General features: G+C 47.6%; 1 protein-coding gene across 1 annotated transcript in view; it reads left to right on the top strand.

Moving 5' to 3' along the window:
* ANTXR1 (ANTXR cell adhesion molecule 1) overlaps positions 1 to 25,544 on the top strand; it is a 61,977-nt gene that overhangs the window by 2,543 nt on the left and 33,890 nt on the right. The window contains exons 2-12 of the mRNA XM_034070433.1: positions 5,287 to 5,358; positions 5,881 to 5,952; positions 7,926 to 8,007; positions 9,091 to 9,124; positions 10,503 to 10,582; positions 11,113 to 11,181; positions 12,013 to 12,093; positions 15,065 to 15,125; positions 17,322 to 17,420; positions 24,070 to 24,139; positions 24,233 to 24,311. Coding sequence (XP_033926324.1) covers positions 5,287 to 5,358; positions 5,881 to 5,952; positions 7,926 to 8,007; positions 9,091 to 9,124; positions 10,503 to 10,582; positions 11,113 to 11,181; positions 12,013 to 12,093; positions 15,065 to 15,125; positions 17,322 to 17,420; positions 24,070 to 24,139; positions 24,233 to 24,311 — 799 coding nt within the window. The remainder of the gene's footprint in view (positions 1 to 5,286; positions 5,359 to 5,880; positions 5,953 to 7,925; positions 8,008 to 9,090; positions 9,125 to 10,502; positions 10,583 to 11,112; positions 11,182 to 12,012; positions 12,094 to 15,064; positions 15,126 to 17,321; positions 17,421 to 24,069; positions 24,140 to 24,232; positions 24,312 to 25,544) is intronic.

The following is a 25,544-nucleotide window of genomic DNA, read 5'->3' as shown; positions in this document are numbered from 1 at the left end:
ATGGATTTAGTGACTCCTCAAGTCCATTATTGCCCTGTGCTGTTGTAGGATGTGCTCCAGCTGCTGCGCTGGGCTCGGTCCTTGTCCCAGCACTGGCTCTTGAAGCACATCTGGCTGCAAGAAGCTCCTTCAACGTCAACGTGTAACCCATGGGGAAGGAGCACGTGTTATGGGCTGTTCTCATCCAGGGATGCTCTAACTTCCTGCAATGATCTCCTTAAGCAAATCTGCTGTTCCAAGCAAACCGGGTTTCCCCCGGCTGTCTGCAGGCAGCTGGAGATGTCACTCCCTCCTCATGGGACCTGACTCCAATCTCCCATTTCTTATGGTCAGGAAGGAGAAGCAAATCCAGGATTCAGCTGTTCAGGAATAATCCCATTAAGCTCCACAGCCTGTGACAAACACCAGCAAAGCTTGGCTGATGCCAGGGGACAGTCTGTTGTCTGTTATGTCTGAATGTTATCACTTCCAAGAGTGCCCAGCTTAGGCAGCAGCAGAGGAGCCTCTCATACTGTGCCTATGGGACCTCAGCCTGGCAGAGTTATGCTCCAGAAGTGATGCAAAGACATCCCAGAGGATGCAGTTTTGCAGAGGGAATTGTCTTCACATGGATTAAGACCGGATGAATCCATTTCTCTTGTGCTTTCACTGCAGAAAAAGCAAAGGGAGGTAGGGCTATTTGGAGTACAGTTGTGTGCTATTGAGGTTACGCATGGGATCTAGTCCCACGGGGTGCTGAGCATCTCACAGTGGAGGCTGGATTACCTTGGGAGAATCGCCGAGAGCTGGTCCTAAATGGCACAGCCACAGCCTTTTGTGTTCCTGTGCTGCTGAGGGCCTTCATGGACCGAGGCTCCCATAGACTGATGAGAGGGCAGGAGATGGTGCAGCCTGGATGCAAGATAAGATACAGGCCTTGGTGAAGAAGGAAGCAGCTGATAAAAACCCAAGCATTTGGGGTTTGCTGATGCTGATATTGTAGAAATATCATCCATGCAAGTCATTAATGAAGATATGACCCAGCCCTTAAGCTCAGTGGGACATTTAAAGGCAGCTCCCAGATGAATTTAGTTGCAGGTAGAGAGGAAGGAATAGCATTGAGGATGTGCTCTCAGTAAGCTGTGGCTGTATCCATTCCATGTCAGAGGTGTTCCTTCCTGTGCTCTTGCTTACTGTGTGCCAAGAGTGGGCATTTATACCCATGTGCAGCAAACTTGCATGTGTGAAGGAAAACTTGGCTCTGAAAGATGCTTGGCAAGGTGAAGTGAGCAATCCAAGCTGTTTCCTGTGATCCCTTCACTGCTCAGCCAGAGCTGACCTGGATTTAACCACTCGTATTGAAGTGAAACTCCTGCTCTAGGGAGGCTATTGGTTGGGGTTTGAGTCTAGCTTGAGTAACTGGAGTTACCAGGATTTAAGTGGGACTAAGTGCAGATTTACACTCAGTGTAGAAGACCATAGGGGCCAGGGTGGGATGGAGAGCAGACAGACATGGCATCACCAGACACGGAGCCTGACCTGTATGAACTGCTTCTGGTACTAGTGACTCTTCCTATGGGAAACGTGAGCCCTCTGCAGAGCTAACCCCAAGACCCTTACAGAGCAGAGCAATATTCCAGCTGTTCTAACCTGAAGAAATACAAGCCTTTAGTAGGTAATGGTAAAATCGAGTGTCTGCAGGAATAGATTCAGACTCATCCCTGATCTTCATTGACCCCATCAGTGATTGCTTGGCTGTTTCTCTGGAATCACAGCCCAATTCCAGAGCAACACATGCATTGTGTTTGGATGGTGGCCATTGCAAGCACAGGGAGGCTTGGTGTTCCTTTTGTTTCGGCTGAGGGCTCGGGGTGCTAGCAGGGCAGGGTGGAGAAACTTGTTCATTCTTGTGTCTCTTTGCTTGTTGCCTGAAGGAGTGAATGAATTCCCAATGCTGTGGGCAGCAATTGCAATGAGCTGAATGACTCTGTGAAATCCCTGCCTGTCGGGACCTGTGGGCACGATTTTAGCCTATGGGGAATCTGAGGTTAACTATTCCTTGGTAAAGGGATGGGCAGGAGGTGCCTCCTACCCAGGGCCAAGTGCATGCCTGCAGCACTGCACTGTATCTACTGCTTGAGATGTAAACCCACTCATGCTTCCTTGTCTATCAGTTGTGTTTTGATGCATCCACCGCTAGTCAGTAAGAGAAGGAAGCTCATGGGCTGCAGTTGGGCTTAGAGGCTTATCCAGCTCTGAACTGCACCTCCAGACCCAGTGTGACAGCATCCCTTATGAGCCATCGAGTGTGGCACAGAACAGTAATGTTTCCTCAAAGAATCAAACATCTCTGTGTTATTTAGTGTCTCTGAATTGCTCCTGAAGTATTTGGAAAGACAACACTTTATTTTTGCCTCATTTGTGTTCTTTGTTTAAAGAGCTCAATAAAAAGATGCTGCAAAACTTCTTGGGTCAATGCCACCTCTGGCAGCTCTGAGGCTTCTTGAAGTGAGTCCAAAACTGTGCAAGTGTAAGGAGAACTTGGATCCACATCAGTCTGATTTGGGTGTTTTTATGTGTCTCTATCAGCTGCAGGGCTATGAAGTCTTTGTGGAAGAGTTTGTGGGCTTGATTCTGTTTTCTTCTGGTTTGTGAACTAAAGAAAAGCATGGGGACAGTGAGAATTAAATGAAGGTGCATTGAGAAGGTGCAATGAGAGGCCTGGGAATGAGCAGTCTAGAAAGTGCAGGACACCCTAAGGAGTCTGGGTTGCTGCAGCTTTGGGTTGTGGTGCATCTTGTCACAGGGAACAGGAGGAAAACACCTGCAGGAGGGCAGGGTTTAGTCAGTCTGGAAGCATGGAGCCATGTGGAGCATCAATCTCAGCCTTGCATTGAGTCGAGATATGCAGAATGCCTCATGACCACAGAATGTCTCATTCCCTTGTCAAAGCCATCATGGTTTACTTGGTCTTCATTTCCATTTACTGGGTTTTCCTCCAGCAAGAGAATTTGGCATCCTCATAATGAGCCTCTTCTTACGTTGCAAGTTTACAGCATCAAGCATTCAGCTGCAAAGTGCTGGCTCGCTGAGCATCGTGTTCCTCTCTGGGAATATGAAGAGATAATGATTTTAAATCTGGCTTTTATTACCTTAGAGTTAGGCTTTAGAAATACTTGTCCCACTCTGAGCTCTTGGCCTGCTTGAAGAGAGGCTTTACAGGTGACAAGTGTCTTCTATCACGGGGCTTCTGAGTAACACAGTGGGTAACTGAGCCAATGGTGCTTTTGTGAACCCTCTGTTGACTGCAGGAAGGTTAGTTCTATTGCTTTTGTCTATTTTAGGTCAAGGGAAGACTGTAAAAAGCCTGTAGTGTGTTTCAGAAGATGGTTTATGTATTGGAGGGGTAATTCTTGGGCAATTATAGCCATGCCCTTGGGCTTGACTGGATGGAGAAACTGGCTGCAAGTAGACTGCAAGTTACAGATGGAAACCTGGCTGTGCTAGAAGGAGTTATTATGGTCAGCAAAGTGTGAGCCTTCATTTTGGGCCACTTCTATAGCTTGTTCTGGTAGAGACGAGGAACAAATGGGCTGTAGACTATTCCAATTGTCCCACTTCAGTGCCTTTGGAACTGAAAGCAGGAACCATCCTCCTTTTGTGGGGTAGAGAGGGTTTGTTTTGGTGATTGTAGCAATGGTAAGAAGAGCCCTTAAAATAGGTGCTCACTGTTCTTGAACTTCAGGTTGTTCCTTTTGTGTGCCAATAGATGTTTGGGAAGGTTCCATGGAAAAAGAGCTGTAACTTCAGATGGGGGAGGTTTGTTCCAGAGGGCATGAAGATGGGACTGTTGATGGGGAACCGGGGTGAGGATGCTGGAGGGGAAGGACATGCAGCAGGAGCTGAAGCTTATTGTGTGAAGAGCTAAAAGCACTGCTTATCCAACCATGGAAGCCCAGCAGGGCAACAGCTGCAGAGACAAACACTCAAGGAGGATGTGCTATTGACGTGTTGACTGGCACAGCCCTGAACTGAGCTCTTGGATTCAGCTTTATCCTGGCCAATGCTGGTTTCTGACTTCCCAGAGCCATGGAAAATGTCAGGGTTTTATGTGACAACCCACATACCTGATGCCTGCATCTCATTCCAGCTGCCCTGCTGCAAAAGTCATTCTATGGGATGATCAACTTCAGTTCAGAGGGGGGGAAATAACCATCCTTTTAAAGGCTGATGGAGCTTCTAGGGTAGCAAGTAGGAGTCAGCTGCAGGGGCTGAAAGCTGAGTTTCCCATAACATAAAGTGTAGTGTGGTTGTCCTACCTGCTGGCTAGAAGGTGTGTGTGTTGTGAAAGAGTCTCTGTTCCATATGATAAAGGATGGTTCAGAAGATGTGTGAAACTTCAATGAGGTGTCCTCTTATGAGAGGTAGATATATGGTCCAAAGCAATATATACGTTTCATTGGAGGAGGTAGTGGTCCGTTGTGGTCCATGGTTTGTCCTCCTTCAGCTGAGTGGTACAAGCACTGGAGATGTGGCTGAAGGTGTTTCACTTTCCCTGCTCTCCAGCACAGTGGGAGCACTAGAGAAGTTTCCTAACCTGTTCCTCCAACAGCATTTGAGTCTCTAAATACACTTGAGCTAAAAGCTGTGTGTAATGGGAGCCTATAGGGATGCTAGGGAGGGATTCTTCAGAAGGGACTGTAGGGATAGGACAAGGGGTGATGGATTCAGACTGAAACAGCAGAGGTTTAGACTGGATATAAGGAAGAAATTCTTTACTGTGAGGGTGTTGAGGCACTGGAATGTGTTGTCCATGGAAGTTGTGAATGCTCCATCCCTGGTGGTGTTCAAGGCCAGGTTGGATGAAGTCTTGGGTGATATGGTTTAGTGTGAGGTGACCCTGCCCATGGCAGGGGGGTTGGAACTGGGTGATCTCAAGGTCCTTTCCAACCCAACCCATTCTGTGGTTCTATGACTGTTGTGAGCTGGTGGAACTGGTCTAAACCACAGCACAGAGAGACAGGTCTTCACTCACATAGTGTTTAGGAGCTTAAGGTCGTGCTAACAGTCTATGGAACTGCTGTGTTATCATCAAGTGTAGCCCCAAACACTTGCACCAATGGGACTCATTCTGCTCTTCAAAGCTAAACCTGAAACATCATTGCCAGTTTGAGATCTTTAAAGTCACAACATGGACAGTGTTACACAAGGCAACAACTGCCTCTCTGAGCAATGTGCAAGGAAGCATCAGGCTGGGCCACGACAGCAGCAGCCGTTACACTGATGTCTCCTGTCCTGTTTCCCCAGGTCGGGAAGTGTCCTGCACCACTGGAATGAAATCTATCATTTTGTGGAGCATTTGGCCCACAAGTTCATCAGGTAAGAACTGGGGCCACACTCTATCATGGATAGCACCAGGGAACACAGAGGAGCTCTGCTTCCTCACTAGCTGCCTTTTCCCTAGGTTCCTGTCACGCAGCAATAGGAGCAGATAAGCCAACTCTTCCCTTTTCCCTGCCTGACTTGCATGGATCAGATAATGGGGATGGAATCCTCTTGGCTGCCTACAACCTGAGTACAGCAGCCTGGGTCTGCAGGGACAGGCGTGAGGCTGTAGCTTTGGGGCACTGAACGACTTGAGGTTGGATGAGAAATGCAGTGGGTGGGATGTGTTGTGATAAACACCATCAGCCTGCCTTTGTCTCCATGGTGATCCCGGGATGTGCTGAAGCTTTTCTTGCATGATGCAAGTGCTATTTACATCTTCCTGCTGGTTTGTCTTCACTGGGAAAAGCATTTTCACCCTGCTGAATGAATCTCTATAGCTCTCAGAGCATCCTGTGTGTTTGGTGTGAAGCTCTGGGCCTTCAGGATAACTCTTCTTTCCCTCTCCTTCTCCAGCCCTCAGCTGAGGATGTCCTTCATTGTGTTTTCAACGAGAGGGTCCATTCTAATGAGGTTAACAGAAGACAGGTAAGAAGAGGTTTAAGCAGCGTTTCTGTCCTTGTAGCTTCCTTCCCCTGCCTCGCTCAGTGATTCCCAGGGCTGTGAGCAGTGTTGGGACACCTTTGTGCCTCTCACTTTCATTGTCTCCATCACCAGCCCATTTTCCCCTGCCAGAGAGCCTAGGGTATGTTATAGACAGCAGTGTTCAGGTTACATTGCAAGGGTGCATAGCTCTGGCAGTGACAGTTTGAGTGCTGTATTTCTGAAGCATGTAGATCCCAGGTTAATCCCAGTAAAACCGATGGGATGGGTTCTCTTTTCTCTCTGACTTCAAGGAGAGCTGCATGAGCTCCTTTAATCACTTCTGCTTCCTCTGCTAACTTCATTGCCACGTGGAGCGAGAATATATGGAACACATGTGAAGACTCTCTAAGCCAGCATGTGTTTTACATATTGGATGTCTAGGAAATGGCATACCAGAGCAGCTACTATAGAGGAATGAAGAGGGAGCTGGCAGCTTTCCTAAAGAGCAGTCCACATACATACCAGCCTTGAATATGTCATTAAAGCCAGGCAGCCCAAGCAGCTCCTGCCACTTACTGCAACTCAAAGTGTAAAGAGAATGACCCTCATCTAACTTGATGCCAAAGGAAAAGCAGTTCTCTGCTTGTTCCTGCTCAGTGCAAGGGTCTCTGGTCTGTTCAGGCTGGAAGTGATGACACTAAAGTGTTTCCCATGTGGAAATGTATTTCATATTCATCCAGCTGCCCTAGAAATGCTGATGGGAACAGGATATTGGGATGGTATCAGTCCAAAGCAATTGACTGGAGAGCTGCTGGGTTTTACTGGGGGACTGACAAAGTGTGGGCTTCTTGCTGGTCCTTCAGTTAACATGGGCCTTTCTGAAGCAGGAAGCTGGAGTAGGGGCAAGCATCAGAAGCAGCATCTGAATGTGGAGATTGAGGGTGCTCAGCATCCGTTGGGAAAAACTCAGTGCATCTCATGGCATTGCAGTGATGTATCTTGAAGGTCTTTGCTGTGTGTTCTGCAGAAGAGTTCTGAGGACAAGAAAAGCTCTGGATTCTATATTCAGCTTTGGCTGGGTATGGGCATAGGTAGCTGAATAGAGGAAATATTGCCCCTACCCACCTTCAATACACAGCTCGGGGTCTGGCTAGTTTGAGATATCACAGGAACAGAGTAGGTTCCTAATAGTTTGATAACCCATTGCAACCAGATACTCTTTCCCCTATGGGAGTTACTGCTCTGTAGAGTGGGTAATGTCAATGAGCTGCTGCAATCAGCCTCACAAACATGAGAGGGAGGATGTGAACACATGGATTGGATTTGTGGAGTAGTGAAATTCAGGGACAAAACTGGCTTCTGGCATTCAGTGTTGCAGCATTAGTGGTCCTCCAAGCACTGATTCAACCCATTGCCCATGAAGCTTGTGTAGTTTGCTCAGAACCCTTTACCTTAGTATTAAAGATGTGTGGCATGCTCTTGGCTTCAGAGTTTGATGCCTGCAACCCAGTGGACCAGCAAATGGGTGCCCACCCCATTGAGCCTGCAGTTACCTGTCATTTTCCTGGGAATTCTAAAGAAATTAAAGCATTCCCTGGATCATAATAAACTATTGGGAAAGGCTTTAACTCTTCAGCTTGGTCTGAGCAGGAGTTGAAGGTGTGATGTTCAAATCCGAGCTGGAGGCTGGTTTGGGATTGGTGGCATTTGTATAGTCAGGAAGTGTGAGGGAAGTGAGCCATGGGCAAGTCAGCCCATGACACAGGGAATACCAGGAAGAAACACATGGGATCTGACCTTGGGGATGCTGTGGGAACCCTGGGAGCACCACTGCTGTTTTCCACCTCCTTAGGAAGGCATCTCCTGATCCATTAGCCTGGATGAACACCAAGCTACCTCCTTTCCCCCTCTTTGCCATGCATGACTCCTGTGCCTGGATCCCAGCTCCTGATACGTGTGATCTGCCTTCATTCCAGGGAACAGATCCGCCAGGGGCTGGAAGAGCTGCAGAAAGTGCTCCCGGGAGGTGACACGTACATGCATGAAGGATTTGAAAGGGTAACCAGATGCATGCCCAGTGTCCGGGTGCTCCTTGGGGTCTGGTTAATGGTTCTCTGGGATGGGATGGGGCTGTTTCCCTTTCCTAGGTACAATAGGTACACTGAAGTGTTGGAGCTGGCACAAGGGACCTGCAAACCCTCCTCCTTAGCTTCTTTTATTGCCTTCATCCTTTATGGGGAAGCTGCCTTTTCAGAAGGCTTTGGCATTGCAATCCCTATAGAACCATGGTCAGGAGGAGTGGAAAGCCTAGAGTCCTGCATTGGGGGCTGTTAGTAGGCTTCATAGAGCTGAGTGAGGGCTAAGGCCATGGCTCTAACTTGGTGGCCAAGTAATGCTGCACAGAGGTGACTGCCTGTTCTTGTCTTCTTCAGAGTTATTTAACAAGCTCAGAGTTATTTAACAAGCTTCTTTAAACCTGAGCTCCTGACCCCATCTCCCATTCCTCTACATATGGGAGGACTGGGAAACTGGCTGCCTACTGGAGATGTGTGTGAGGACACAACAGAGAGTCAATGATGCTGGCTCCCAAGCAGGGGTCCAAAACCCAACCCCAGAGCTTGGTGACTTCAGGAACTTTCCAGGAGAAGTCCAAAAACAAAAGAGGTTTAAATTCTGAATAGTCATGAAATTCCTAAGCCAGGGATGTTCGGATTGAACCACTGTGATTTAGAGCTGATGCACACAGAAGTGTTTGCCCTTCTACCATGCACAGTGCTCTTGTGCATAGACCAAATGACATATCATAGACAATATCTCCCTGAGGTTGGTTTATTTGCAATCAGAGTAGTTGAACCTAGGGCTTCTGGGGAATATTTGGACCTAAGATGCTTCCCAAGGAGGGAGGTGAATGGGGTTTTCCCATAGAGGAATAGCAGGAGACTACATTATTGTTGGCCAAGGGCCTTAGGGTTGGTTTGACTATAGGCAAGACACTTGCTCCGTGAAGCAGCTACCTCTGAAAGCAGAGGCTGTGTGCAGGCATGGCATCCTCACTGCCATCTTCTCCTTCTTTCTGGTGCATGTGTGCCCACAAAGTATTATCATTCCTTTATTGCTAATAATATTCTGATTTAATTTCAGGCAAGTGAACAGATTTACTATGAAAATGTTCATGGTGAGAGACTTTCTTGATACATTGATTCTTGTTTTTCTCTTTCTGACTGATGAATACAGTTGAAATGCAGCTTTACTGTGGGAGAGGTGGGGGGTGGCTCCTGTTCCTACAGGAATATTGCTATTTAGGGTAGTTGTTCCTGAAAAGGAACAGTTGGAGCTTTAAGGATCCAGAGCTGGAATGAATGTGTGTCAAGCCACAAGCAGCAGGATGGAATAGGTAGCTCAAACAATTCGGTTTGGGGTTGATAATGCTTTTAAATGCTGATGTATATAGTACAAGTAAACAGATTGCTATTATATGCAAGAAGCAGTGGACAACTGGGTCTTCAAGACTGAATGCTGGCCTGAGTATTTGTCCTTGCTCCACTCTAAGTGTGTTTCTATCACCTGCAGTGGGTCCAGAGGCTCCTGCAGTAGTCAGTGGATGGAGAAAGGCACCTCTGGAGGCTACAAGCTGGCACAAGAAGTGCTTGGTTTCCTCTGTCTCCTACAGAAAGAGCCTGGCACTTGTCCCTATGTATTGTTCATTGCTTGTCAAGTGCTCGACTTCCCTGTTGCTTCATTGCCACCTTATTTGTTATTGGGGATTTCTAAGTAGGAGAAGTAAGGATCAGATCTCTGTTCCATGGCACCTGAAGCAGCTCCTTGTTGGGATGTTTGTCTCTCCAGCAACAGCTTGTAAAGGTACAGGAATACTCCAGCGATGGATTCAGGGATGTAAAGGTTGATGATTTACACACATGGACACATTCAGCCTTTATCTTTCCATGGCAGTGTTTGTGCAGAGGTACCTACAAGGTTCCATCCATCCGTAACAGGACTGTTGTCAGAAATGGGAATTGATTCTGGTGTAAACTAATACACCTTGTAAACCCCAAGCTATAATCAATGCAGAAGGGAGGCTGCAAGGTTTCACTGCTGGAATCAGTTACATAGGAGTGTTGAGGATTTTAGGCCATTTCCCCACCATATCTGTTGAAATCCTAAGTGAACCTTTTATCACAAGCTGAAAAAACATCATCTCTGGATTTATCGAATTGGCAGCATTGATAAAATCAGGGAATAACTAGGAATAACTAGGAGCACTTTGCACTGGGTTTTGATGGCTGCAGTCTAATCTACTGGTCTGAAAGAGTGCAATAGTTAAGGTGTCAATTAAAACTCATTGACCCATCAGAGGAGGGTGGTATAAAACTGGTCCTGAAGGCAGGTGAGTGAAAGAGCATGCAGCAGTTCATGGCTAGTAAGGACATGGGCTTGGTGACCACTGTGTCTGGCCCTTTCAGTGCACTAGGAGGTCACTAGCAGGATGTTTTCTATGGCAGCATAACAAATACGACTCAAACCCAAGGAGCTAAGGAAGTTTGTGTCTTTAGGTTACAGAACTGCAAGTGTCATCATTGCACTGACAGATGGAGAGCTCCATGAAGACCTGTTCTTCTACTCTGAGAGGGAGGTGAGTGTCTTACATGTTCTTAGCCAGAGAAATGTCCAGGCTTGCTGCTTGGAAGGCAAAAATGAAGGGAAGCCAAAACATCACCTTGGTCCTCCTTAGATGGGGATGGTTTGGAGAGGAGCTAATAGAACAGAGACCCTGGACTTGGCTCTTACACTGGGAGTTGCTTCAGTTGTTTGGGGTTTAGATGCTCGGTGTAAAACTGGAATGATGGTTTTCTCACAGAGCACATTGCTATTGAACTACTTGAACTACGACAGTGTTGTGAGGTAACCTGACTTGCTGCTATCATTCCTGGGAATGGGGTTTTGGTGTAGGTGCTCCTGTTCTAATGGAATGTGATTGAATGACTTCATGCTCATGCAGGCAAGAGCATTTACAACAGTTGCTTTCTGAATGGTAAATGCACCTTCATCTGCCTAGCAGTGAAGTAGCTTTAACCTTTGTTTTACAAACACATGATGAAGACCTGTCAGAAACCTGCATCCATCCCATTTGCATCCATATCATCCTGCCTTTCCTTGTTTCAGGCTAACCGGTCACGAGACCTGGGAGCAACAGTGTATTGTGTCGGTGTGAAAGACTTCAATGAGACCCAGGTAAATGATGCCTCCTGTTTCCAGAGGTCCCTGGCAAAGCTGTGTGTTGAACACGTTCAGTGCTCCTCAAGCACATCCTTGAGTGGTCTGTTTGACAGTGTGAGGTCTCTTGGTCTGGCTGTTGGGTTTAAGCCCCTTTATGTATCCCTATGTGGAGGACTGTCCCTCTGCATGTCACTGCGACTCTTGCTAACAGTGAGAAAAGCAGAGGTAAAGACAACCAGAGAGCAGCAAATGAGCCTGGCTGGAGCTGTAGGCAGGAGGGGAGGGTTTGGGGACTGGTTTTTCCCCATCACCTTGAGATGTTGCCATAGAACACTTCAGTTTCAGTCCAGCTTTTCTTTCCTGGGAAAACTATGCTATAAAAAGCAAACAGCTTTATTGGTGACATTAATGTTTTAGTGGTTTCCTATTTGATAGCCTGACTTCTAAATTTACCATATGAATGCTGATATGTCCATGAATTGTGTTCACACCAAGTGTAATGGTTGGCATTGCTTTTCTAGCATGAGTGAGACACTTGTACAGCCCCTAAGTGCTGGAATAGTTCTGGAATAGTTCTGGTTGGGGACCATCAGTGAAACCCACTTTGTCTTCAAAGCTAAAAGAAGCCTTTTCTGATGCCTGCTACAGAGCTTTCTAAACTCAATCAGGCTACAGAGAAGCTTTTCAATGCCTGACAAAGCTATAAAGCACCAGCACAGATACTTGGAGTATGTGGGGTTTTCACTTGCAAGTGGCTGAGTCTGGAGAGGTCTCACTTTGCTGCCTGCTGCCTCATTCACCTCATTCTTTGCCTTTCTCTTTGCTTCTCTTTCCCCATGGTGTCAGCTGGCCAGAATTGCCGACAGCAGAGATCACGTCTTCCCAGTGAATGATGGCTTTGAAGCCCTTCAGGGCATCATAGACTCTGTAAGTATGTGGTGTTTGTGTGTTGGTCTGGCTTGCACAGTTTCCTGTGTTCACAAGGACCTGCTGACTGCTAATAAATCACTTACATGTGTTAAAGAAACTCACCTTTGTCTGTACTAATGTTGCTACTTCCAGGTCGAGTTTATCAATAGTCCCAATAACGGGAGCTTTGAGCCCAAATGTCCTCTCTGTGGGCATTAACTGACTGAATGGGCTTAGGCACGAGATCTAAATGGACTTAGATCATCAAATAGGTGCACAGCCTCCCATCCCTTGTTCCTTGGGAGCAGAGCCCAGCCCCTCCTGGCTCCATCCTCCTGTCAGGCAGTTGGGGAAGTCAAGGGGAAGGGATGCAAGTGAAGAGCAAGTCACCAACCCCAGCCTCTTCCCTTACCCATCTCATGCACGGGATGAACCCCCAGCCTTAACCCTATAGTGTTTCTCATTACTTTAAGCAGCTTAGGATCAGAACTTCTTCTTTACCCTAAATGCATCTTTAAAAAGGACTTAAATAGATTTATCTTGCTGAGCTCATGCAGATATCATTGGGCAGGAAATGCTTCATAAACAAGTCCTGTTTGTAACTGGTAAGAGCCAGTTATGCAGTAATTAACCAGGCGTGATAATGAGTACCCAGCCTCAGCCTGTGGGTCACTCACACTAACAGTGATGGGGCAATGACCTTCTATTAAACTTCAGCATCCTGTTGGCTAATCAGAATTCCCAGATTTGGTGGAGAAAAACTGTATAAGAAATAGGCAGCTGCTGTGTGAGGTAATTGTCTGCATGCTTGTGGAGCAGAATTCCAGGTGGGAGCTTCCAGCATCCAGGAGATGGATTTGGGAATCTGAGCTCCTCACTAAGCGTGCGCTGCTCAGGACAACAGGATGCTTCCTCACCAAGAGTGATGCCTTTCTGCCTGGGTGCCAAAGCAAGCTGCAGTTAGTTCCTGTGTGAATCAGAGCTGTTGTGCCTCTCCCTATGGAAGTGAGGATGTGGAGTCTGTTCTCCCTTGTGTCCTCTTGGAGCAGTGCTCAGCTATGGGATTGCATCCTCACTCCTGAGTGTTGTTTGCCTTTCATGGGGAGCCAGGCTGCACTGAATGAAGTGCATCTTTAGCTCACACAAGGCTGTGCAGCCCCTGGGAAATAAGAGAAGTGATGAAATCATCATTGCTGAATGCATTGAAGTCCTTTCTGAGTGTGTTTGTGATGAGGAGGAGACACAAAGGGATTCTTGTGCAATAGATGCTGTTGCCTGATTTTCACCTTAGGGTGGGTGCTCCAATGGCTGGAGCATTGGAAGCTTATTCTAAAGCAAACTAAATATTGCAGTGAGCACTGTAAAAAGCATTTCCATAGTCATGGAAACGGATTGGGTTGGGCTGGAAGGGAGCTCTGCACCATCTGAGCCACCTGCTATTGCACCCTGTGTCCAAACTGACTTACAGCACGAGTGTGTGCAAAGGGCTGAACACAAGCCATGAATTTCAAACTCAATCACGTCAGGTTGTGCTTGGTTTTTCAAAGAATGGAATTACTGATTGTGTTATTCATGCATTTGGTCTCATTTGACTGCTTCTCTTCCATTTCATTGTGACATGAGGAAGAAGAAATCACTATTAACATGTTTACGGGTGCTGAGGGAGAGGGGAACAGAATCTAAGGGAGAACTGGGGGGAATGTGAAAAGCTTCTCTTCTGAAAGGAGATGTTTTTCAGTGGAGAGGAAAACCCTCAAGTCCTGGTTGTGCTCATTAGTCCTGGCCCTTGGGTTGAATAATGCTGGAATTTCATAGGAGCAGAACCTGGAATGAGGAATGGGGAGGGAAGCAGAGAACTGACAGGAGATGGAGGGATGGGTAACTACAGACGGGTGCTTTGGAAGTGCTCTTGCAGCCCTCTTTACTCTTCTTCTGCCTTCCCAATCCTTCTGGTGCTTGTCAGTTCTGTTCTCAGCTGTTGACTTTCTCTCTTTTTCCACTTGACAGTTCCTGTATAACCTTGTTCCTGCAGATCCTCCCTCCTCGCTTGTGAGGCTGCCAGCGGCTCCAGCAGCCCTGCTTCCTTCAGTCCCTTGGTACTGCTTCCATCTCTCCCCACCCTGCTTCTGAGTGAATCAAACTCTTGTTTAGAAGTAGAAAATAACTAAATCACTGCTCTGCCTGCACCGTCTGCAATCAGGTATCAGAGTCTGATCGATTCAAGAGCTGTGATTGAGGACAAAGCAGAGATTATCTTTTCCTTACAGAATTGATGCTGTTGGTTGCAGTTCTTTCCTTACAGATGTTTCAATTTAAAGTTGGGAAAATACTTTTGGTGTTGGATTTGTGTCATGATGCTTGGCTGACATTTACTTGCCTCTGTGAGCTGACCTAAATCTTGCTTACCATTGCCTCGTCTGGGGGCTGCTCAGCACTGAACATCACAGCTCTTGGTTGTTGCTCTCACAGGGGCTTATAGACACTGGCACCAGTCTGCTGACTGGGAACAGTGAGGAACTGGACTTGGTGTTCAATCCAGGGAAAGGCTGCTGCATGCAAACAGCTTGAGGTATTCTAGCACCATGTGGGAATAGAGAGTACCCAGCTCCAGAATGCCTGCAAGCAGCATGCCAGGCCTGATGCTGAAGTACAAATCACTGTCTACAGGTGACATGGTTAAGGGCAGTGCCAACCCTACAAAGACATACTGCTTAGTTTGAGTTTGGCTTAAGTAAAGAGCAATTGAGCATACACCCTGATTTGAAACCTTTGAGGATGCACTCAGGTATGCTCTCATAGGTCAGGTTAACACCTGATGAAGTTGGAGCCCCTGTACTGAGGGGTGGGAAGTGGCTATGCAGCCATTCCCAGGATGTTTTAATGTGCAATGTTGAGTTCAGCAGTTGCATGAGACCAAGTGCTCAGGCTTTGCTGTGTGCTTCTATAGAACACGTCCAAGAGACTTCCTGACACGTTGCCTGTCTTTTAGATTCTGAAGAAATCCTGTATAGAAATCCTGGCAGCAGAACCTTCCAGCATATGTGCAGGGGGTAAGTATCAGCTGAGCCCTATTGGTCGTGTCAACTATTAACTATTCTATTAACTGTTAACTGTTAACATACTAACTATTCTATGATTCTGTGTTGCCTAAAACACACTTTGGGTCTATAGAATAGTGTGGGTTGGAAAGGACCTTCAGATCATCCAGTTCCAACCCCCTGCCATGGGCAGGGACACCTCACACTAAACCATGGCACCCAAGGCTCTGTCCAGCCTGGCCTTGAACACTGCCAGGGATGGAGCGTTCACAACCTCCCTGGGCAACCCATTCCAGTGCCTCAGCACCCTCACAGTAAAGAATTTCTTCCTTAGATCCAATCTAAACCTCCCCTGTTTAAGTTTTAACCCTTTACCCCTTGTCCTGTCACTACAGTCCCTAATGAAGAGTCCATCCCCAGCATCCTTATTGTCCCCTTTCAGACACTGGAAGCTGCTCTGAGGTCTCCATGCAGCTTCTCTTCTCCAGGCTGAACAGCCCCAATATTCTCAGCCTGTCTTCATACAGGAGGTGCTCCAGCCCCTCTGGACTTGTTCCAACAGTTCCACGTCTTTTTTATGTTGAGGACACTAGAACTGCACACAATATTCCAAGTATCTCCAATTGCTGGCGAGTGCAAAAGGAGCCCATTAACTGGTGCTAAATCCATTGCTTTTCTCGGTGAAAAGGCTTGAATTAGACAGTTTTGCTCAGTGTATTTCAGGCACTCCAGTCTGTCTCATTCAGACCGTGCTGCATCTGCTCATTTCGGTCTCAAGCAGAGACAGGATCCCCGTGGTTAATCAGACATCCTGCTTTTCCACTGCACTTGAACTCATTCCCCAGCAGTTGAGGCTCCTGTGATTTCTCTTAGGCATTCATCAGCCCCCACACTCCAGAACAGAGCTCGTCTCCCCCCGTCCTTCCCAACTGCTCTCACACAATGGGCCTGTGAGGCTGCAGCAGCTTCCCTGGCTGGGAGTGCTGGGATGATTTGCAACTTGGCTGTAAAGGAGTGGGACCTGGAGGGGATCCCAGATTCCAGAGCAGAGCTGGTTCCTTGACAAGTACAGTGTGCGAGTCCTTCAGGGAGATGAAGGATGATGGGGGCTGTGAAGTGCAAAGGGAAAGCTTTGAGCCTGCAGAAACTTGGTTCCTTCTTGCTCCTGGGAACCATCAGACCAAGGGCTGTGTTTGATGCACTGTGGTTGCTCCTGTGTTGTCTTGGGAGGTGAAACGTTGTGTGTTCAAACCACAGCCAAACATCAGTGGGGGTTAGCTGAGTGCCTCTCCTAGATAGGAATTCCCACAACAGGAATTGTGGGGGCTGCTTCCTTCGCTGGGTTGGAGTCCTTGTGTCCACGGCCAGAACTTGTCTGGGTCTGTGGCCCTGCTTCAGCCTCTGAAAGTGATGCTTCCTTGTGAGCAGTCTGAACTGCTGCTGGTGGTAGGAAGCTTGTAAACCCTCCCTAGTGTTAGGTTCAAGGAGCTGGGATAACAAGGGATAGCACAGAGCTGTCAGACTTGTGAGGAGGTGATCTCATTGCTCAGTGATGCTTGTTCCAGCAAGGACCACACAGTTCAGTGCTCAGGTATAGGGGACCATCCTCAATGCCTTCTGCATTAGACCTTGTGCAGCTGATGTGGAGAAGAAGCAAAGGAAGACTTAGGGAAATGCTCACACCCTGGTTTGTCCCGAGACCTGGAAGCTGATGGAATGAAATCCCCTGTAACTGTATGGAAATGAGTCCCATCAAGGAGTCCTGGTGATGGTACAGGCTCACAGAGCAGGATGCGGCCAAACTCATGGGAAGTGCTCCCAGTTTGAGTTACCTAAAGCTGCCCTTGAACTTCTCCAGGTGATCTGTCACTGGGAGATTGTTTTCCTCACTGTGGGAAGATGCTTTTACCTTTCTTCACCCAAACATTCCTATTTAAAACGCCAGCCTGGGGAGGGGGAAGCTCAGTGTTCTCACTTAAATTCTTAGTCAAAATGCTTCTGTTGTGTGTTAATGCCTGTTCCTAAAGGTTGAATTTGGGCAGGGAGGGAGTGGAAGGTCCATTCTTTACTATGGTTAAACTTAAAACTTATGAAACTGCATATTTTACCTGAGGAGACCAAGTGAAAACTGATGGCATAGACACCTTGTCTACATGACCATCCTTTGCCTCACCATGGATCAATAACCCACTGTCTCTCCTGCTCCAGAGTCGTTCCAGGTGGTTGTGAGAGGAAATGGATTTCGGCATGCCCGCAACGTTGACAGGGTGCTCTGCAGCTTCAGGATCAACGACACCCTTACCCTCAGTGAGTGCTTTGGGTTTATGGCTTGTCTGATCCTGTGCTTGTAAAGTGTTCTGGATCCTTGTTGACTGTGAAGGGTATAATTGTATGGGATGAGGAGCAATAGCAGTGGTGTGCGCTGTGACTGCAGCAAGGATGTGACCAGATGAGCTTGAGCAGTGGAGGGGACAAAATACAGATGATGAGAATCTTGGCTGTAAAGAGCATCTCTGAGTGTCCTGTTGGGTTAAGTACCAGTGAGGTCAGGCCTGTTGGGATGGAGCAGCTCTGCTCTTGAGCCAGGGTGACAGAGCTGGGCTGGAGAAGAGAAGGGTCCTCAAGGGGAGACCTGAGAGCAGCTCCAGTGCCTAAAGGGGCTGCAGGAAACCTGGAATGCGGCTTGGGACAAGGGATGTAGGGACAGGCCAAGGGGAATGGCTTGAACCTGCCCGAGGGGAGACTGAGCTGAGCTTTAAGGTTCCTTCCAACCCAAACCATTCCATGATTCAATGGTTACCTATATTTTGTGGTATTTAGCAGGTCTGCTCATGCAGCTTGATTAAACACTGCTGCTGGAAGCTATAGTGGAGCAGTGGTTAAGGCACTGATGTGCTTCTGTAGAGGCAGCTTGGAAAGAAGATTCCTCTACGGAGGAACCAAAGTAAGAGAAGCAAATTAGACCCCGAGTGTCTGCTCCCTCTGTGAGGTGTATTTAGCTGGAAGAACTAACAATCCTATTGTTCTCATCTGGCACCTTTGCAAACCCACATAGGAAACCAGATAGCATAACTCACACCTAACGCCACTGTGACAGCAGAATTCATCTTGTCTAAAACAGAACCTATTCTGAAGCTGCCTGATCACTTTGGAGGTGGTCCTGATGCTTCTGACAATGAAATAAATGCATGAAGCAGTTAAAGTGTGGAAGTCAAACTGCTCAGTGTTGGACTTGCTCATGCTTTGAGCATCTGTGTAACTTGCTCTTTGGAGCAGGCAGCGGTTTGCTAAGGCTGTTTGTCCTGTGAGGAATGCCACTGAGCGTTCAGGGCCGGTATAGGACAGTGGATGTGTGTGGTTTATCCTGTCACTGTTACATTGGGCTCCTCTGCAGCAGTTTGGTTCTGGAATTGCCAACAGTGTTGTCCCTAAGCAGGAAGCCTGTCCCTAAGCTGCCTGTGCTTGTGGCTCCATAAAATCAGACCCAAACCTGACACGTGGCCAGAACTCCTTAAATCTGGATCATGGCCACACTGAGGTGTTGAACCAGAGTCTGGATCCAAAGTTCTGTTTGGATCACACTTGTTATAACGTCTCCCATAGGAAACCTCTACCTGGAAGGAAGGTTCCAATGGGAATGAAATGGCTGTTTGGATATTTAGAAGCTGATTTTGTCCAAAGTCTGAAGCCACATGGAGCAAACGCTTCTGCTCCTGCTTCCCAGATGGGAGAACTGCTCCAAGTGAGCTGCCTGCAGACACTTCATTCATTTCTGCCTTCGTATCCACCCAATAATTGTCCTTATTATGGCCCCTATGCACTGAGCCTGAATGGAAGGTGAAAGTAGCTCCTCCTCCTGCTTTGTGAGGGAGGGAGGTGATGAGTGTTTTCCTTCATTTCTCTCCTATGTAAACGCTTTTCAGCACTTGTTTTCCTGGTCCACTTTCTCCTCAAGAGACCACTTCTTGCTCCCTTGTCACTGGTGTGAAAGGTTCCTCTGTTACCTGAGGCTAAAGATGCTCTTGCATCCCAATTCCTCCTCAGCTCCGCTTCCTCCGAGCTGGCTCTGCAGGAAACCATTGATTCCTGGAAACATCCACAGTTAAGAATGTCATCCATCAGCTTTCCATTCCTCAGTCTATGGAGACACAAAAGCATCCAGTGCTGCCAATGGGAGGAGCTGTTTGCGAGGGTTACCTCACTCCCAAACACTGTGACCTGGTGGTGCTGAGGAGGAAGACTCTTTCCTTGCTTTGTGATGCTTGTCTGGCTGTGATTTATTGTGGCGTCTCTCCCCATTGTCTCATAGTAGCTTTTAGGAAGGATCAGCTTCTTTTAGTGCAACCCATAGGTGCTTTTTAGTTGAAGCTGTCTTCCTGTATCCACAAAATGACTGGAAAGCAAGAAGGCCAAATGCTTCCTGCCCTCTGACCTGGTGCATCCATTGCATCCTGCATTGATGCATTGAAGTGAGCTCATTCTCCTTGGCACTGATCCGTTTTGCTCAGCTCCAGGCTGTTCCCTATGCAGTGACCTGGAAGCAGGAGGCCACAAACTGAGTTTCTGAGTTCAAACCATCCCCTGGTTGAGGCAACTCAACATTTGCTCCCCTGTGCTCTCAAACCCAGGTCTCTCCGGGTGGGAACAGCTCTCTTAAGCTGCCCTATGTGAGAATGTGCCTTTGCTTTACCTGCAGATCCAGCCTGTGCTCTCTGCTTGCACTGGAGCTGCAAGCAGCTTACCCTAAGAGTTAACTTGAACGAGAGCTTAGTGGAAACCATGTGGGGATTGGCTTGCTCAGCTGGTTTTGTTTGCTTGGAACCTCTCAGCCACTGATTGTATCAGGGAGGGAGTTATTGTTACAGATAACACTGAGCCAACAGATCCTGAAGCCCTCCATTATCCCAGATGAGATGTCAACCAGCACAGCAAGGACTTGCTGAGGTCAAGGGCATGAGCTAATAGGGTTTTATTGGGATTCTTGGCAGGGAGAAGTGGCAGGTGAAGAAGAGAGCATCACTCGTAACGCTATGGGGTAAAACATCTGTAGAAGCCATGAGGAACACTTGGCTGAGCAGAGCTGTAACCAGATGCATGTACAAGAGCAGTGTGTTTCTGCCAGCACAGGACCTGGGAGGATTGCTTTCAGGCTGCACAGAGTTAAAAGCCATTACCCAGTGCAGTGATTTACGACTGCTTTGTGGTGCTCAAATGGCTTTGTCTGCTCAGGCTGTGCGGGAGCCAGCAGGGATAGTTCTGGGCATAGAGACGGGCTCTGTTCTAAGGGTTGGTGGGGAAGCAGCTCCACAGCAAAGGTGGGGTTAGAGCTTTGTGCTCCAGGGAATGCTTTGGCCACTCGGCCCAATCTGAGCCTCTGCACGAAGTTGCCTGATTCCTTTTGTCAGCATTGAGTACCAGGAGCAATGGGGCAAAGGCAGTGGGAGCAGGACTCCCAAAACTGCCCCACAGATGCCTTGTGTTTTCAAAGCCTTGCTCTGTTCTCCCTGTCTTTTTCCTGGCAGCACAGCACTTCCCTGGTGATACCTCTTTCACAGTCTCACAGCCTGCTCACTCTTAGCATAGGAATGGTTTACTTTGCAGTTCAATATTTAATCCCCCATTGATCGCATCACTTTAACCCTCCCCTCAATCCTTTCCTTTTACTTTCTTATAGTAGCTTTGCCCTCTTTCCCCTATGGTACTGGAGGATGCTCATCACTGCATACAAACCCCATCAGGTGTCCTGGGGAGGAGTGTGGCCTTTAGGAAGGGCACAATGAATGCTTCTATTTCTCCTAGGTGAAAACATACACCAAGGTGGGCTTGGCATCATGGTTTGAAGGGTGGCCCAAGTCATTGCTTGACAGAGAATATGACCACAGAAGAAACAGCATTGCTTCCCTCAAATGCTCTCCTCACCATCAAGAACTGCAGGTTAAAGAGCTTTTAAAGCAGGATTCCTATTGAACCCATCAGAGAAAGAGGATCCTTCCAGATCCCTCCTCTCCATCTGGAGATTGCTATGAATGAGATATCATTGCTATGTGCAGATCTGCTCTTCCCCCATCCCCTAACTGTGCTCTCAATGGCTCTGGCATTCAAAGCTCATGCGTCCCTACACAAAGCAGAGCAATTACAACATGATCTCAATGTGGTTTTCATTACAGCATTAACAAAACAGCTCTTATTTACGGGTCGGTCTTGCAGTTGCTTTAGCTCAGAGAGTGTTCCACTGTCTTCCTACATTCCTATGTCCCCACAAAATGGTTGGAAATGAAAACTTTGCTTGCAGAGCTGTCATAGGGAGTGACGAGGATGAACAGAGGTTGGGCTTTGGTAGCTGGTGCAGAGGATTATAGAGGTGTTTTGTCTCATCTTGGGTGACAGAAGCATTCAGGCTCTTTGATTCGATGATTCTGAGTGTGCACTGGTTTGATGGAGCAGAGTCTTCTCCAATGCAGAAGACATCCTCAAAGCATTGCCTGAGATATACTTTAGTTGAATTGAAATCACAAAGAGAGGGATAACAGAAGGAAGATGTTAGTCTAAGAGATGGGCAGTTTGACAAACAGCTTTTGCATCCTCTTTGGGACTAAACTATTGCTGATATGGTGGGTCCAACAATCAGCACTGTGAGAAGACACTGTGCTTCCTCCCATCCCCTTGTAAGGATCTTTACAGTCAGTTCTCAGCGTGCCACTTGGTTCTGGGGTGAACCAGTAACCAAAGAAAAGGCTGTTAAATAGCTTGGATATATGGCTAAAAGAAAGTCCCACTGTCCTGGTCACCTTCTGTGGGGTATTGCACCTCTCTTCATTGGGGTTTGTTCTTCTGTGTTAAAACTTAATGCATATATTGAGGCTTTTATTATTATGGTTGGGAAGTACTCCAAGTGCTGGCTTGCCAAAAGGTTACACCCTGCTAATGGCGAAAGAAACTATTCCCTGATGCTGGAATAATAGATTTTGCAGGCTACAGATAGTTGTTAAAGGTGCAGGAATGCTGGGTAGTGAGTTACAGGAATGCAAGCGGGAGCAAGGACCTTGTTGAAAGGGGACCCACAGAAAACAGATGGATTTTTGTGTGGTTTTTTTCTGTTTCTTCCCTATTTCCAACCTGAACTTCCCCTGTTTCAGTCTGAACCCATCACCCCTTGTCCTATCCCTACAGCCCCTGATGCAGAGCCCCTCTCCTGCATCCTTGTAGCCCCTTCAGACACTGGAAGCTGCTCTGAGGTCTCCTCACAGCTTCTCTTCTCCAGCCCCAATGTTCTCAGCCTGGCTCCATACAGGAGCTGCTCCAGCCCCTGAGCATCCTCATGGCCTCCTCTGCACTTGCCCCAACAGCTCCATGTCTTTATGTTGGGGAAACCAGAACTGCACACAGTGCATCTCCTTTGATGTGCTGCTCACACTCGCAGTATATGGGCTGCATCAAGCAAGTAAGATGCCCAAGCTCTGCCCATGACTGGTGTCTGAGCTGTGCTCCAGACTTGGGCACCCTGTCTATAGCAGACATTGCCACTATATCCATTACCAATGGGTATAGACATTGCCAATATATCCATTGCCAATGGATATAGACATACACAGTGGGATTTCTTCCTGGTTACCCAGCAGGAATCACTTCCTGGGTAGCAGAGACATGGAGTGGAGCACTCCCCTCCCAGCCTTCCATAGCTTTTCCACTCGTGTTGTCAGCTGAGCAGAGGCCAAGCCACAGAATTCCCATCCTGGCAGAGGATCTGGAGTTTGGGAGCATCCAGACCCATCTTTTCCTGCATCAGACTGCAGAGAGCTCCTTCTGTAGCAAAGAGAAGCAGCATTTCACAAGCACATCCTGCAGATACAGATGTAACAGCACATGAGGAGTGTTGTTTGGGTTCCCTAAGTTTTCCAGGAAGGAGTCAGACAGCTGGACTTATGCAAACCAAATGGATCCTCCTTTGTTTGGAGCAAAGGAAAAGGATCTCTCATTTTTGTGGTGAAACACAAGCATTCTGCAAGCAAAATCATCTCTCCCTGTAGCCATGAGCTTCCTCCTGGGACCCGGCTCTGATAAACTGGGCAGGGAGGCACAACTTCCATGGAAGCTGGGGGTGGGAATAGACAGAAAGAGAAACAGAAAGCTCATGGCATCGAAGTAGGCAGCCTGGTGAATTCAAACCTACTGTTTTAGTGGATGCTGGCATGGAGAATGCTGTGGCCTTTGCTGCCAGTGTTAGTGAAGGAGAACATAAGACATCAGTCTTCATTCTCTTGGCATGTGTGTGTTGAGACAATGCCATAAATTGAGGGGACTGAATGGTATCTTCTTAAATCAGGGTGAGAAGAGATCCAGGGCCAGATTCAGCACCACTGCTTGTGCAAGGTGGGGAAAGCTGCTGGTTTGGTTGGGTAACTCCATTGCAAAACAGAGTGTCTATGGGGTGCAAGCTCAGCATCAATCCAGTGCCTGTGCTGCTGGCTGTGGGAAGTGAGGGATGTGCATTGTATCCTTCCATCGTGTGCTTTAAATGCCTCTTGTCTGTCTGCCTCTCAATTAATGAGGAAGTAATCCAGATGGCATGGGGTTGGTAAAGGAATACCCTGTGCTAAATACATCTGCCCACAGTGTTTAATGGAAATGACTGTGTTCTTACCTTAGAGCTGGGTTGGAAGGGACCTTAAAGCTCATCCAGTTCCAACCCCAGGGACCCCGTCCACTGTATCAGCTGCTCCAAGCCCCTGTGTCCAACCTGGCCTTGAGCACTGCCAGGGATGGGGCAGCCACAGCTTCTCTGGGCACCCTGTGCCAGCGCCTCAGCACCCTCACAGGGAACAGCTTCTTCCTTTGCCTCTTACACAGTGCTTGAACCTATCTATGCATCAAGAGTGAGGGAAAGCATTAACTAAGCTTGGTCTTGAAGGTCTGTATTGCTGATCTAGTAATAAAACCCAGTATCTCTGTTTTCCAGATGAGAAGCCCTTTGTAGTGGAAGATACCTACTTACTGTGCCCAGCGCCTGTGCTGCGAGAAGTTGGCATGTATGTGTTTTACTTTGCAGTGGGAGAATGAGTCTCTGTCACCTCACTTCAACCTGTTCCTGACTTATTCCTTGTGGTCTGGCTGTTTTTCAGGGAAGCAGCTCTTCAAGTCAGCATGAACGATGGTCTGAGCTTCATCTCCAGCTCCGTCATCATCTCCAGCACACACTGTGTAAGGTTTGATTCATGTACCCACAATGATCCTGTAGGATGGTGGGACTTAACAGCAGGTATTTTACACTGGGATTGGGTATTGTGGAGGCCTGGTGTGCAAAGGAGCTGTTTCTCCATTTGAAAGGTGAGCTTGGGAGTGTGCTAATAGGACATTCTGTATGCAGTGTGTGCCATAACATGGCAAAGCTCTTGAGTCTCCAGTACACACCATGGTGTAGGATGCAGACCAGAACAGGACCAGCAGCCACTGGTCTGGAGGTGTCTGTATCTGCATAAGAAGCATGTCTGTGGGCTTTGTTAGCTAGTCTGGCTCCTCTACAGCAATGTGCTGCTGCTGTGGAAGGTGTGTGGCTGTCCCAGTCACAGCCTTTGTCTGGACACCAGTGTGGACCAAAAGATGGGGTCTGCACTGCAGTAGCTGGTTTATGGCTGGTAGCAGGGAATTGCTGCGTTCCATCCAGGATGATGAAACCATTTCTAATTCATGGTATTGCTGAAGATGCTGCTTATTTTAAGTCATGTCTATTAGGAATAAAGCATCAAATGATGAACTCTGAGTTCAGAGCAGTCCTTTGTGCTTCAGTGTATGCAGCTTTATCCATCTGTGAGCAGACTGATCTGTTCTTGGAATGGCTGGGATGCTGCTTTACTTCTGTGTGCTTTGGGAAGCCAGAGTAGTTTCACCAGCAAATCTGTCCATGGGCTGCTGTACTCCCTGCCCAGCAAAGGCTCATTGTGCTTTATACAGAGCAAGTGAAAGGCTGTGTTGTAGGACACGGGTTACCAGCAGCCTGCTGCTCTCTACTAAGGCTGATGCAGAAGAGGAGAAAAGTCTTTTGTGTCCCTTGATCTTGCTGCTTGTTCAGCAAGGACCAGATTGTGTGGAAACAGAGCTTACAGGAGGGGTTATATTCCAAACCATACAACGACTTCCTTATGCCTTTAAAGGAGGGGATTAGCTCTATTAGTTAATCTTTGGTTCGAGTTCTCTTTGCTCACTGCCATTTGGGTATTGTCAGCAAATTGCAGGCATATTTTCCTGTGTTTTGCTCATATGAAGCAAGACCTGGGATAGAGCTCTTAGAGAAAAGTTATTCCTGATAGGCCTCCTGCTGGGGATGGAATGAATGTTCCTAGGTTATAGGAGGTGAAATATCCGTTCCTTTGCTATTGCTTTAATCACTGTTAAGGAACCTTCTTTTGCCTGTGCTTCATGGCAGCGCCTACTCCT

Source organism: Melopsittacus undulatus, chromosome 18 (genome assembly GCF_012275295.1).
Source record: "Melopsittacus undulatus isolate bMelUnd1 chromosome 18, bMelUnd1.mat.Z, whole genome shotgun sequence".
Classification (NCBI taxonomy): Eukaryota; Metazoa; Chordata; class Aves; order Psittaciformes; family Psittaculidae; genus Melopsittacus; species Melopsittacus undulatus.
This window is presented reverse-complemented; position numbering and strand designations above follow the sequence as displayed.